General features: G+C 46.4%; 1 protein-coding gene across 5 annotated transcripts in view; it reads left to right on the top strand.

The window, feature by feature from the left end:
* Window positions 1–243: 243 nt before the first annotated feature.
* The window catches only part of DENND5B (DENN domain containing 5B), a 121,850-nt gene continuing 108,402 nt past the window's right edge, over window positions 244–13,691 (top strand). For 2 of the 5 annotated variants that reach the window (XM_044434344.1, XM_044434343.1), the window contains exon 1: window positions 294–547. In XM_044434344.1, coding sequence (XP_044290279.1) covers window positions 427–547 — 121 coding nt within the window. In that variant the 5' untranslated portion in view covers window positions 294–426. Of the gene's footprint in view, window positions 548–13,691 lie in introns of all 5 variants that reach the window. The other 3 variants (XM_044434346.1, XM_044434342.1, XR_006415131.1) reach the window with 3 other exon arrangements.

The following is a 13,691-nucleotide window of genomic DNA, read 5'->3' as shown; positions in this document are numbered from 1 at the left end:
GGCGACCCACCCCCTCACGCAGCTCCGCGCCACCCGATCCCCCCGCGGCCCCTTCCTCGCCTTGCGCGCCACTCGGTTTAAATGTCCCGCCGAGGAGGCGGGGCGGAAGAGGCCCGCTGCCCTCCTCCTCCCTCCCGCGGCGCTGGTTGGCGGCCGCTCGGCTCGGGAGGAGGCGACGGCGCCGCGCCGCGCCGCGCTCCGGGGCCGTCCGCAGCCTCAGCTGACGGACGGACGCCGCCGCGGCCACCGGCACCGACGCGGTCGCAGCCGTGCGCCCTGCGGCGAGAGGGAGGCCGCCAGCCGGGCCGGGCAGACGTGCGCCATGAGAGAAGCGCGCCCGTGGCGCTAACGGCGCTGCCCTGCGCCAGGAGATTGCCCGAGAGAGCGGAAGGGACGGCGAGAGGAGGAATCCGGCTCGCGGGCGGGATGAGCGGCAGCGCGGCGCCCCCCGGGCCCGCATCGGGCTCAGCCCCGTGCCGGTTCGCACACTACTTCGTGCTATGCGGAATCGACGCCGACAGCGGGCTGGAGCCCGATGAGTTAGCAGGTAAGCCGGGGAAGGACGAGAGGAAGGGGAGAGAAGGGGGAGAAGACAAAGAGCGAGCGAGCAGCCGAGCCCTCTCGGTGCGCTCCCGGCGCGCTCGCTGCGACGCATTCATTCCAGACGCCTCATGTGGCTCCCGGCCGCCTCTCGCCTCCCACTCCGCCTCCCGCCGCCGCCTCCCGCGTCCTTCTTTCGCCCTGCGCCTTCCCAGTCCCCCACCGGCACGGCGCGCCCCTCGCGGCCAGCCCCCTTCCGCCCCCTCGCCGCGTGCATCGCCTCGGAGCCCGCACTTGTATATTCCGAGCTGGCTTTCCCGTGCGCGTCGCGCCGGCTGCGCCCCTCCTGGCGAAGCTCGCGGCGGGCCGACGGCGCGTGTGCGCCCGCGAGCAGCCCCCTCGCGGCCTCGAGCGAGACCCGCGCCCGGAGGGAAGCGCGGCTGGGATGCTGCGCGCCCTCCCTGGAGGAGCTGGCCTGGCCTCCGAGTGGCTGCGCCGTCCACTCACAAGGCCCCGCTGGGCAGCAGCCGTCGCCCTGCGCCTTTATTGTTGTGCTCGCAGCCCCTTTTTCACCCGGCCCCGCGCCCGCCCCGCTCCCCGGGGAAGAGGATCCGCGCTGCCTGTTCGGGGACCCTCCTTCTGATCAGCCAGGAATCGGCCCTCCCAGCTTCTGCCCCTTTCCCTGCGCGATTTCTTTCCAGCCACTCCAGGCGAGGTGTGAGGGCCACGCGAGCCTCTTCGGGGCTCATCAGAAGCCTGCCTCTTGCTTTCCCCCTTTTCCACCCCCTCCCCAAAACCGCGGTGCCTTCCAACTGCAGTGGCCGGGTTTGGTTATGTCACTGACGGGGGTAACCACGTTGCAGTGCGGGCATCGTTATGGCAGCCTGGGCAGGACCACGGGTTCCCCCTCCTCCCACGATGCTGGCGTCGCGCCCGAGGTCTCGAATGTCCGTGGCTCCGTGGCAGCAGCTTGCCCTTGGAACAAGCACCAACTCGGGTCCAAAGAGCAGGAAAGCTACCTTTGCAACTGCTGGGGAGACTGCGGCGCGCCGGCCTCCGATCCCTTCCAGCGTGCCTTTGCCAGCGGGGAGGGGGCGCCTGTAAACCTCTAAGGAGGGATTTGCTAGTCAAGTTAAACTCTCTGTGGCAAACAGAGGAAGGTGCTAATTAATATTTCAGCACGCGTCTGAGTTTGGCAGCCGGTTGACCGGCTATTGCAAAAGTGTATGGGCTGGGGAAGTAACCTTTAATTAAAGTAGCCCTGTGGGCTGCGATTTTTGAAGACTTGTGTTTGCACAGTGCCCAGGAGCGCTAGGTTCCTTGGCCACAGAAGAGCTTTATGTAACATGCTATAAACTGCAAATATTGTAATATCAAACAGCTGCCCTGCAGAGGTTCAGCATCCTACATGACTCACAGATTGCTATTACTGTATTAAGCACCCTATGAAGTGCAGTTATTACAGACTACAGATATGGTAACACTGCATTGCAAACTGCACATTTTGAGTCTTGAGTATATTAGTCATTCTTACACATATCATGCATTTCCTATTTTACATACATATATTACTACGTATTATAACTACAGCTATTGCATTGCAACTGCCGATGTTGTATTGGACTGGAGTTATATCAGCTGGGGTTCAGCACCCTTTATTACTCATGTACTGTGCACTTTATAAAAGTGCATACAAGCATACCAATATAAAATATTGCAGGGAAGAAATGTATGTAAGAGACATAATATAGTGAAAGATCTTAATTTTTTAAAAAAAGATGGTAATTTTGGTATCCGGTGAAATTAGTAAATCTATGTCAGGTTCATTAGTTTGCATTAGCTTCCCACTTCACAAATTCCCTCATCTGTCCAAATGCTCAGCCATGGTAGACCAACTTCATCCGTGTCTCTCTCCCCACTGCCAGGTATCTGAATGCAGTGCCCTTTCTGCTGTAGCAGTTTGCTTGCAAACGGATTAAAATCAAATATATCCATCAGTGCTAATCCTAAAAGCATTTGTGCATGCTTCCCAAAAAGCAAAAAGAATACAAGCCTGCTTGTGTACTTTGTGGGTGATGGTAACAGGATTTATCAAATATAAAAGTGTAGCTATTTAATAATTGGAGGAATTCCAGATATTTTCTTTGCATAACCAGCAGTGGAAGGAAAAGAAAATGTCAGAATATAGAGAGGCAGTTGAAATGCTCACAAAACCACTGAAGAACAGTCTATTTGGGCACATGTCATCTGCAGCTTTGGAAATAGGTTAAACTGTGCCTTTTGTTCAGGACTGGGGGCGGAGTGGATTGCTCCTCAGATCCTGTGGAGCAGGAGGAAAAGCAGTCCAAATTTGTTTGGTATATTCTGTGCAAAATAAAAGTAGTTAATCCTTATGCTTATAATTGCACATAATAAATGCTAGGGACAGTTAATTACTGATAAGTAATCGTAAAGCTTTGGCATTAAGATTGGGCCAGTTCTGAAGGTTGGTCACGTAACCTTTTGAAAAAAGCAATATTGGTCAAAAGGCTGACTTTATTGTTAATGATTATGTATTGATTAGGAATTTGATGTGAAAGAAAATAGACTAGAGGACTCTCCCACAATTTTTTGTGCAGGAAGGCAAGTATGTGTCTCTTTCATGATGGTGAGCTGTTTCATTCTTAATAATACTGAAAGAATCTCTTCCTAAAAGCAGTCCTGGTTTTGTTGAAACAAAACAACTTTGTCAAAACACATGCTTTTTAGTAAAACTGATTACTGAAAACTTGGTGGCTTTTATAGATTCTGAATTCTGTGCTTGCTTTGAGGGTAGGGTGTTTCTCAAGAGGAAGCTTACTTCAGAGTAGCCTTGTCTCAAAACCCGTATGTACCACTTACAGATGCCTCATTTCTGCATGGAATTCAACTGCTGAGCCCCGCTCTGGTGCATGGAGTCAAGCATCTCTTCTCAAGCATTGATAGTGTTAGATTCAGGCTACATATTGGTAATTAACAACAGCAACAAAAACGAGGGAATTCCACTCTTGCCTACCCTTTTTTATTGAACAGTTGACCTGAAGACTTCTGGAGAACTTGAAAGCTTGCTTGCTATCTTGTGTGTGTGATATTTTGTCTTAATAAAACAAGTGCTCTACTCTAGATTTTGTGGGCCAACCTTTGCATGGCTATCTTTAATTCTTAATTAAAAGTACTGTTATTACAAATTCTGTAATGAAAGGACCTGATTTTATGTGACAATAGTACATGTTGGATCCAGCTTCGGTCATACCTAGGGTAGATCCATTAAAAACAATGGGACTCAAATTAGGCATAACCTTAGGGTCGGCATCAAGGATAGGCATTGTTGGGAACCTGCCGAGGGCCCACAACTGGACAAGATGTCCACTGACACGAATTGCTTGGAGATGCCCCTTCTCTCCCTCTTTGCACCGCTCGCTCTGGCCTAGATAAAAGTGGTGGTGAGAAGAGAAGCAGTAGGGGCCATGGCTTACTTGCCCCTTACCCTTCACCAGTCAAGCAAGCAAGTGGCAGAGAGGAGGAAGAGGAAGAGGAAAGGAAATAGCAGCTGGTGACAGTAGTGGTGAAAAGGTAACTCAGTGGCAGATGGTGCCCATTGAGGGTGTCATGCCCAAGGGCACATTCAAATTTGGAGCTGGCATGGCGCACGTGTCCCACTTCGCTTAGTGTTGTACTGTAAGCATGACTGCATCCTGTCCTAAAGCTATTCTGTTCACTGCCCCACCCCCCAGCCTTAATGTGTATACTGCGTTTGATCTTAGGGTTCAGTATGGCTTCTATTTACATGCAAGTCCCCCCCCCCCAAAAAAAAGAGTCCTCTTGGTTCCTCTGAAATGGAAAGTATACCAAGTTTGATTTGCATAGTATGGCCTTTGATATTTTTCACTAATTTCCTGTTCCTCTTTCTGAAAATAGCTGCTTCTGACAGGTTGTGTTGATTAGGAAGTTTTTGCTTGCTATCTTACTACTGTGAATGTGCTGGAAAGCTGCTCTGGGAGCTTTAAAAGCAAATACGAGTTGCCTTTCAGGGTGAATGCAAATATACACCGCAGATACCTTAGCCTGTCTTCTACCTTTTGCATGCTAATTAGCCTTCGGTAGAGTGGTAGTACGCGGAACACTGTTCAATTTGCTACTGTTAGGCTCTGCCAATTTGCCATATCATGTTATGCACTGTATTCTGGCAAATGTGTGCAGAAGATTGTTGGTTACATTCTGAAATGTTATAAGAACAAGTAACTGCTCAAGTTACGGCAAAGGCTGTGGTGCAGGAGACCTTTACGGTCCTTTGGTTTGTTTTTCCCCTTTCCATTAAACTATAGCACGGAGATTCATCAGCCATTTTTCAACATCATGGCTTGTCATCTGTCATTGGTTGGTTGCATGAGGTTTGGGATTCTTTAGGTGACTGGTAGGTTGCTTAAGACTGCAGTCCTGTAAGCGCTCAGAAGGATTTCTGGTCAGAGACTTCAAGCTCAGAGAGCCTGAGAGTTGCTGCTAGTTGGAATAAATGGCTTGGATTGGTATAAGGTAACTTCTGTACATTTTGAATCAATATATTGAAGAGAAACTGGAAAATGTAGACGTCCACTGTTATTTAGTAGTATTATAACTTGGGCTACTAATTTTAATTAATTTAATTGGTAGCTTAATCAGCAGAATGCTTGGCCATGCTAGGATGCTTTGGACTGAGTTGCTGTTTGTTTAGAGCATAGTTTTTGCTTTGTTATTAAGTTCAGGGTTACATGCTTTTAATGTATTGATGGCCTCCATGAGAGCTATTCATAGCTGGTTGGCAGAAAACCAATTTTAGAATGAATGGACAAATAAATAAGTAATAAAGATTTAGTTGATTAATTGGAAGGGTTAATTTAATTGGTGGGGGTTGAGATTCCAGGGCACACTTGTTTGTTTGCAGACTGTTCTGGCTTTGGTATATTACAGTAATAGGGAATGAAGAAGAGAATGACCTCCATTACACTGAATCCTTTGCTTCAAAAAAGGCATATAATTATGTTGGTATTGTATATGTCAATCAGTGTACACAGTATTAAAGAATAAGCTCCTCTCTCTGCCAATTTAGTATCCTCTACAGTTCCCATCATTTTGGACCATTTTTCATACTTACTTGGATGATGGGGGTTGTAATGCAGAACATCTGGAGGGCACAGTTGGGGAAAGACTGTCTTATCCTGATGGAGGATAAGAGAGGAAAGAGGAAAATGGAGGCAGGGAAAATGGAAACAGACTTATTTTCTCCGTTTCAGTGTAAATACTGATATTCCTCCTTTCATGAATCATGCCTCAAGCAACTAACAACTATAAATCAGATAATTAAACACAGACAAGTATATGTTTACAGTTGGGGACTAAGAGATTGTACATCAGTTTTTTATTTGATTGGCTTAAAGAGAACTAGAGATTCAGCATTAATGATAATAATCTTGCAAAATGTCTGGCTGTTTGGTCACGCTTGGAATCGGCACAGATGTGACACCAGTGGAACAGACAGCCTGCTGACTGGCAAAGTGAGTGAGCAACCAGGCAAGTGAGTCAGCACTCCAGCATCATCAGAAATGGTGTGACCTCTGTCCTCCATGACTGACAAAATTCTTGTTATGTTGACATTCTCTTGTGGATAACTCAATTAAGTTTGGAAGAGGGTCAACTTAAGCTACTTTTATCTGAATAAGAAATCCAAGGTTGCCGTCCTGGACTATTAAAAGTAGTGGGCCTTTTCCTTGCCATTGAATTCCTATGAACATATTTAGGCTGGTTCCCCAATTTTAAGCTGGTTCAGATGTAATGGTAAGCTTTGCTATTCAAATGTAACCACCATTTGACCATCCAGCCCCATGTGTCTGTTCCCACTGGCACTTTTCTTCCGCCTTCCCTAGAAAAAATGTCTAATAATCTTTCAACTAGAGTTGCCAAGGATTGAACCTGGGATGTTCTCCATGCAAAATGTGTGTCTCCTGCTTGCCGTGGCTCCTCCACTGAAGTTCTGCTGATACCTACATTAAAACCAGAAGAAGGAATTCCATAAGACTAGAGAGTGCCAGGTTGTGATGTCCAAATGACAAGGAGATATGGTGGAAGTATATTCTGTGTATTATTCCACTTGAACTCATGCTTTCTTTAAACAGTACAACTGGTGAAGTCTATTGTTCAGCAGAGAAATGCATCTTATCCCTGCAGTCTGTTCTGTGCACCAGTCTGGAAAATGGATGTGCTATGATATGGTTACTTGTGATCCAGAGCTTGCTTCCTCTGGTTTCTTAGGCAGGTTTTGGCTTGAAGTACCTTGGAGGGTTAAGAAGGGAAGGAGAACAGGAAAAGAAAATAATGAGAATGAGAGGATCATGTCTGCATCGCTTCTGGGTCACCCCTTTACATGTTGGCTTTATTTATTGATTTCTGCCCTGCATCTGATTCCAGAAGGATCCCAAGACATCTTGCATAAAATAGCACAGTGCAATAAAACCGGAACTGCTCTGATATTTTTCCAGCATTTGGCCTTGTCCTGGGGTAACATATCCTCCCTTCTTGCCCCCTCCCCACTGCAGAACTTTCCATTGAATCATAGTAGAGTAAAGTTGGCAAGGGCCAGAAGGCCATCAGGTCCAACCTCCTGCTCAGTGCAGGACACCAAGTCCTGCAACCAACCCTTAAACCAACCCTTTAATGGCAAGGGCCAAGAGGAAGGATCTGCGGGATCTACTTTGCAGCCTCATATGAGAGAGAAGTGCTCTATGAAGCTGCTTGCAGGGAGTCAGGAGTACAAGGTCTTGCAGTCCTTTTCAGGGTTAGCACCATACACATGTTAGATACTGCAAGGCTTTTTGCTGTTTGTGGTGAAGCGGACTAGCACAGCTCTCCCTCTGGAAGGGAAAATCATAGATAAAGACCGATCTGCAATGTTGGATGTTGTCAATTGTGTCACAAAGGTATCAGTTGGTTACTTGTTCTACTTTCTGCAAATGGAGGTCCTAAGCAGCAGAGTTTCCCCCTGAGAGATTCTGATGTTGCTACACATGAATTCAGCGCATTCAGTCTTTACCAGACCAGGATGAGCAAAACATGGATTGTGATTTGCCTCTAGTTCTCTAGAGACTAACAGTAAATTGGCAAGGGCTTCTAACTTCCCATGGGCAAAAAGACACCTCTGTTCCAGGAGAAGTGGTGGGAGTACTTCCACACCAGGCACAAATTCCTTACCTTATGTGAAGAAATGCCATATATATAAATGTTGGTTTTTGTGATATCTACTTTGTGTGACCTCTGAAAGCCTGTAATATATCTGAGCAGGCCTGGAGCTTTGCTTTATTACTGTTAAAGAGCTGTGTTGTCATTGCTTATTGATGCGCTGGTGCACAGAGAAAGATGTAGTTGCTTCGAATATTTATAGATGGGCCTCGATTAAGTAAATTCAATTTCAATTGGTTGGGGATTCTAAGTGGAAAAATGTGACCAGGAAGTGGCAGGTATCTAGGGAGGGTAAAGATCTGCTGGCTGCGGGTACAGAAGGACTAAGAGAAAGATCTGCCTAGAGATGCTGTACATAGAGTATGCAACATATAAATCTTTAAAACAAATAAAGCTGAGGGGCAAATGTTTAGCCAAATATGAAGTTACTTCTTCTCTGTGCGATGAACGCCACATGCCTGATGAAGAGCCGAAAGTGTTATAACAGGAGGTATAAATGGCCCAAGCAGCCCGAAATACAACAGGAGGAACTTTGGAAGTCAGAGGAAGACTGTACCCAGGTTGTGGTTATGAGAGTAATTGGCTAGGGTGAAAGCTTGGGAAGTTAGGCCTGCAGTAAGAGAAGTCTTTCAAGAGGTGGAGAGGTGTAATAGCAACAGTGTCCCTTGAGTCCTTAAGAAGTGTCAGCAAGCATTGTTTTGAAAACCCTACAGTAAATATTAGTATTCCCTTATGTGCAAAGTATCCCTTTACTAAATTGACTTGTTTCATAGTTCATCTTGTCTCTAGTGGCGGTACCCATCTCATGTCAAAGCATCTTATACCAGGCTGCTAGGAGGTTTTAAAATTAAGCAGCAGAAAAGGGTGAATGTGTGGAACGCCTGAGTTATAAAAGTCAAGAGTTTCTTAGACCCTGAACTATAAATGACTGCTCAGAATAGGAACCCCACAGAATTGCCCCATGAAATCACAGCTTCCCATTACATGGTGGCAGCACTGGCAGAGACCTTCCCCCAAATATTCTGGTGGTCCACATTAAATTAAAAAAAAATACCTGAGGCCATATTTTGAGCTGGGCAAGGGCTTTGCCCAGGTTTCAGGCTGCCAATCATGGTCAAGGGACCGACTCTGCCTGCTTCCCGCCTTCTTATATTCACTGGGTCACTTCCACATAGGTGCTTTGTGTACAGTGGTCCCTCTCCCTGCTTCCCACCTGCAACCCATCAGGCAGCATGCGATCTTTAGGCCCCTTTGGCTGTTCATTACCTTTTGTTTGCATCTTGGACTGCACCAAGAAGAGCAAAGAACAGAGAGCGGCATTCACACTGGGCTGAAAGGCAACCACAGGGCTTCTTGCTCTGGCTGTAGGGACGGTGCCTGAGGGGTGCAGGGCCTGTGGAGCAGCGTTGGGCCAAGCCGCGTTGCCTCCTGAGGCTCAGGACTAGATGGAGCCCCCTTCCCTTTCCTGAATGAAGCAAGAATAGCCTGGCAGCTGAGCGTCAGCAATGAGACGGCACCCTTCAGTGCGCTCTTGTGTATCAGGCTAGCTTAAGTGGTGCATGACAGGCAGTCTGGCACACCCAGTCCTGTCCGCTGCATCCTTTGGCATGTTGCATCTGAAGTGGCTGTCACATGGTGCTTCATTGGAGGGCCAGCCCTGATAAGGAGCCTCTGGGAGCTGGATGGAAAGCCAGGGGTATTCCTGCAGCTTCAGCTCCATATTCTTGCTCAGTGATGCTACTCCCTCTCGCCTCCTTAGTTATCGTTTTAAAAAGAAGGGTCCATAGCTCAGGGGGACTGTGCATGTTTCCCATGCAGAATGTCTTGTGTTCAACCCCAGCATCTCCGGTGTAAAGGATCAGGTAGTCGGTGATGCAAAAGAGCATCCTCTGCCAGTCACAGTAGACAATACTTGACTGGATAACTCGGTAGTGAAGCAACGCCCAATGTTCTTTTCATTTATTTAAGTGCATTTCATTATTTAAGAAAAAGGGCCTACCACTCCCATCATGTCCCAGCCAGCATGACATTTACAGTGTGTTCCATGCTTTTAATGTTTCACCTTTAATGCAAAAGGTTTTCTCATTCCAGGGCACTCCCTCTCTAATAACACACACATAGCCTCTATCTATACAGAATGTGCTTTACTCCTTTGATTGTTTAGCCTCCATTGTCTGTATCTTTCAGGGAACATGGTCTTCTGTCCTTGGACGCAGTCTTCTTGAACACATGCCCTTTCTGCTGCTTTGATATTTCGTGAGCATGTGTATGTTTTGCACTTTTCGGGTCCATTTGGTACAAGTTCTTTTCTATATTATCTCGTAACTATTGTTGTTGTTGCTAGTCGTTAGTTGTGTCTGACCCATGGACAACATTCCTCCTGGCCTTCCTGTCCTCCACCATCCCCAGGAGTCATGCTCATCTGCTCACACCAACTGCTTCAGTGACTCCATCCAGCCACCTCATTCTCTGCCATCCCCTTCTTCTTTTGCCATCTATTGTTCCCAGCATTAGACTCTTCTTCAGGGAGTCCTTTCTTCTCATTAGGTGGCCAAAGTATTTGATTTTCATCTTCAATCTTGTAACTATGCTCTGCCTTATTACCTTTTAGAAGTAATTAAAGGTGGCTTAACAGGTAGTTAATGTTCCTACCTAGAATAGTTTCAAGTCAACAGGTCCTTCAAGAAGGGAAATAAATAGATGCTTGCTATTGTAAAACACAAGATGATGGAAATATATCTGTGATTTCCATCTGGAAATGTATCTATGAATATGCTTGGAATATCAGTGGTGCTAAAGCCATGCATGTAACATCTCATTGGTTGAAAGTTAGGTTGAAAGAAAAACTATCCCTGAAGAGCAGAAAGGGCATATTTTGCACCAAGGGGCCAAAGGGTAATATTTGTTATTGCAAGTGTATTTTGAAGAGTGTAAAAATTCAATGCCTTGCTAGGAAGCCTTGAAAGGGGTTGGAAGGAGGGACAAATAGTGTTCCCTTGCTTTAACAAATCTACAACTTCCACCATTTTCAATTATTTACCTCTTAGACAAAGATTTGGTTTCCATATAATGACAACCCAGAGCACAAATTTGAGTATGGATGGAATATGGGTTATTGAATCATGGGTTGGCATCATGTACAAATTCTTCACTATTCATTGTTAACTGGAGCTAACCCAAGATTAACAGCTCAGTAACAAACAACAGGCTCTTTTTCTGAATTGTTCATGGTTAACAGTCCATAGTTAAACCATAGTACAGGGTTTGCACATAATGACAACCCACAATTAGAAGACAACTCATGATTCAATCAATCCTTTTGTTATGTGTGAACCAAGCCAACGAGCAGTTAATATCTTAGGGTGTAATTCTATGCATGTTTAGACAAAAAAAGTCTGACTAAGGTATGCTGGGAATTGTAGGACTTTTCTATCTCAGTAGGATTATGCTCTGAGAGGCCTATCAAAGTACACAACTGTAAATGAATTCACCTTCATCAGTACCAAGACATGAAAGCAACCCCGTGAGGATGTCAGTGAAGTGCCCCCTTCAGCAGCATGTTAACCGTGAACCATTCACTGGATCCCAGATGGAGTTCAGATTATGCACAGTGCCAAAACTGTATAGGTGTATGCCACAGACTGCAGCCAAAAGCCAATGGGTATGGAATGCTTGAAGGTAAGACTCTTAAGGGGCAAGAAGTTCAACATTGCACAGTTAAGGGAAAAAAATAGACAGGAGAAATAGGTCCTTCAACAGCATCTTGCTTGTTCTAGTTAAGTCCTTCCTCCCCACTCCAGAATTTTCATTTTCCCCACTTAGTGACTTTCCAAGCTCCACAATAGTCAGCCAGCATTCTGCAGCCATGAAGCCTACCTAGCTCTCCTTGTGATGTTTTGGGGGTTTTCAGGGGTTTTTCCTAATTTGTTATAGTTCTGTGAATTTTGGCCTTCCCTCAGAACTGCTAATATCTCCCACTTGTGTCAAAACAAGCTAGAGTCTTGTGGTACCTGAAAGATGTACCCATATATTTTGACCCAAGCTCTTGTGGGCTGCATCTACTTTGTTAGATGCACACATGTGGTTGTGGGGTGGGATTGCACAGAATTAGGTCAGAGGGAATTGAAATACAGAAAGTAATAACAATTACCTTATTTAGAGTACCATTCACAGAACAGCTGTTCAGTGATAACATAGATTTTATTGTCTTGGTGAGCTGATCAGCATACTTAGTGTGGCTAACCGTACCTGTTCAAAGTGCAGAAATTTAGAGTCGACATTTTGATAAATGGTAATTCAGCTGTTTCAAGTAGCAATTGGCCTTTGAAGTGTTGTTAATCAAGAATGGTAACCTTAAGGCCACACACCTGGTTAACAAATAATGACAACCCAGAGTACCAGTTGAGTATGTCTCATCATTACATTTGTCATTGTATCCAAACACTACACTGTAGTTTAACAATGAGTTGTTAACCACAAACAACCTAGAGTTCACAATCTAGCAAGAGGCCATGGATTCTCTTGTTCATAGTTAATAACCTATCAGTCTGGTTCACACAACACAGTTGGTTCCCTGTGGATTATTCTACCCATGAAGATGTTTTGGAAATGCAACCCTAAGTTGTGTCATGCAAACCCATCCACTGAGGGTTAATTTAGAATTAGAAAACCGTTGTAGAACACATCTCCAAACTGAGGGTTGTGTGAGGGTTTACATGATGTGACAACCCACAATTTGGGATTGCATATTCAAAATGTCACCCACACATGCCCAGCATATGCTGTAGCCCATTGTGAATTAAACAGCACCAGGTGAATGTGCCGTGTCAGGTAAGCTAGGTCATAGCTTGGAATGCCCGGTGACTACAGGTGCTATTCTGCTGTTTTTGCTACTGGTTTGTCCTGTAGTAACTTAATCCTGGGGACCAGTCTTACCTTGTTGATTACCGTATTTTTCGCTCTGTAAGACGCACTTTTCCCCCCTCAAAAGTAAGGGGAAATGTCTGTGCGTCTTATAGAGTGAATGTGTGTGTGCCCGACGCCCAGGACGCTGCCGGCCCGCCTGCACCATGTGGCAGCAGCTGGCCGGCATGCGCTCGGTGCGCGCTGCTCCGCCCCCCCCCCCGGCGCAGGTGAGAGCTGTGCCGCTCAGGGGGAGCAGTGCAGAGGAGGAGGAGCTTTAACCCACCGGCCGCGCGGAGAGACGGACTGCTCACCCCCACCGCCCAGGAAGACCTGCCACCGCCGCTGCGCCACCCGGAAGACCACCGCCGGCACGCTGCCGGCCTGACTGCACCACACCTGGCCAGCACGCGCTCGGCGTGCCCTGCTCCGCCCCCCTCCTCTGGTGCAGGTGACAGCTGTTAATCACAGGTCGGTGTGTGTTTTCAAATGGCAACCCGTCTTTTAATGAAGCCCATGGGAAAGTGATGGGGAATGTGCCTGTGATTATCAGGAAGCTTTCCATGGATCCCTCCTCTAAAAACTAGGTGCGTCTTATGGTCAGGTGCGTCTTACAGAGCAAAAATTACGGTATTTCCTACTTTGAGGTATCTCAGCATGGGTGGCATTCTGGCTTTATAAGTTCAGACTGATTCCTTGAAGTCTGTGAAAAGCCGTAAGGAAGGACTGGCCATTGCAACATACAGAACGAGGGTAAAGCCAAACTAGCCATTATATGCCATTTATAAGTGAATTTTAAAAACCCAGAATTACAGTCACTATGTGTTTCACTAGTACCTAAAAACATACGTTCCTCTCCACTGTAACATATTATTTTTTAAAAATCCACTACTGTGACACTATTATGTCGGTATGCCTCGTAGGGCTATGCCCAGCTACACTAAAAGCGAGTTCACAGGGTTTTGGTAATAGTGTATACAACTGTTATGCATTATGCAGGTGCTGGGTAGTGAACTGGGCAT

Source organism: Varanus komodoensis, unplaced genomic scaffold (assembly GCF_004798865.1).
Source record: "Varanus komodoensis strain SLA01 unplaced genomic scaffold, ASM479886v1 scaffold27, whole genome shotgun sequence".
NCBI classification, from domain to species: Eukaryota; Metazoa; Chordata; class Lepidosauria; order Squamata; family Varanidae; genus Varanus; species Varanus komodoensis.
This window is presented reverse-complemented; position numbering and strand designations above follow the sequence as displayed.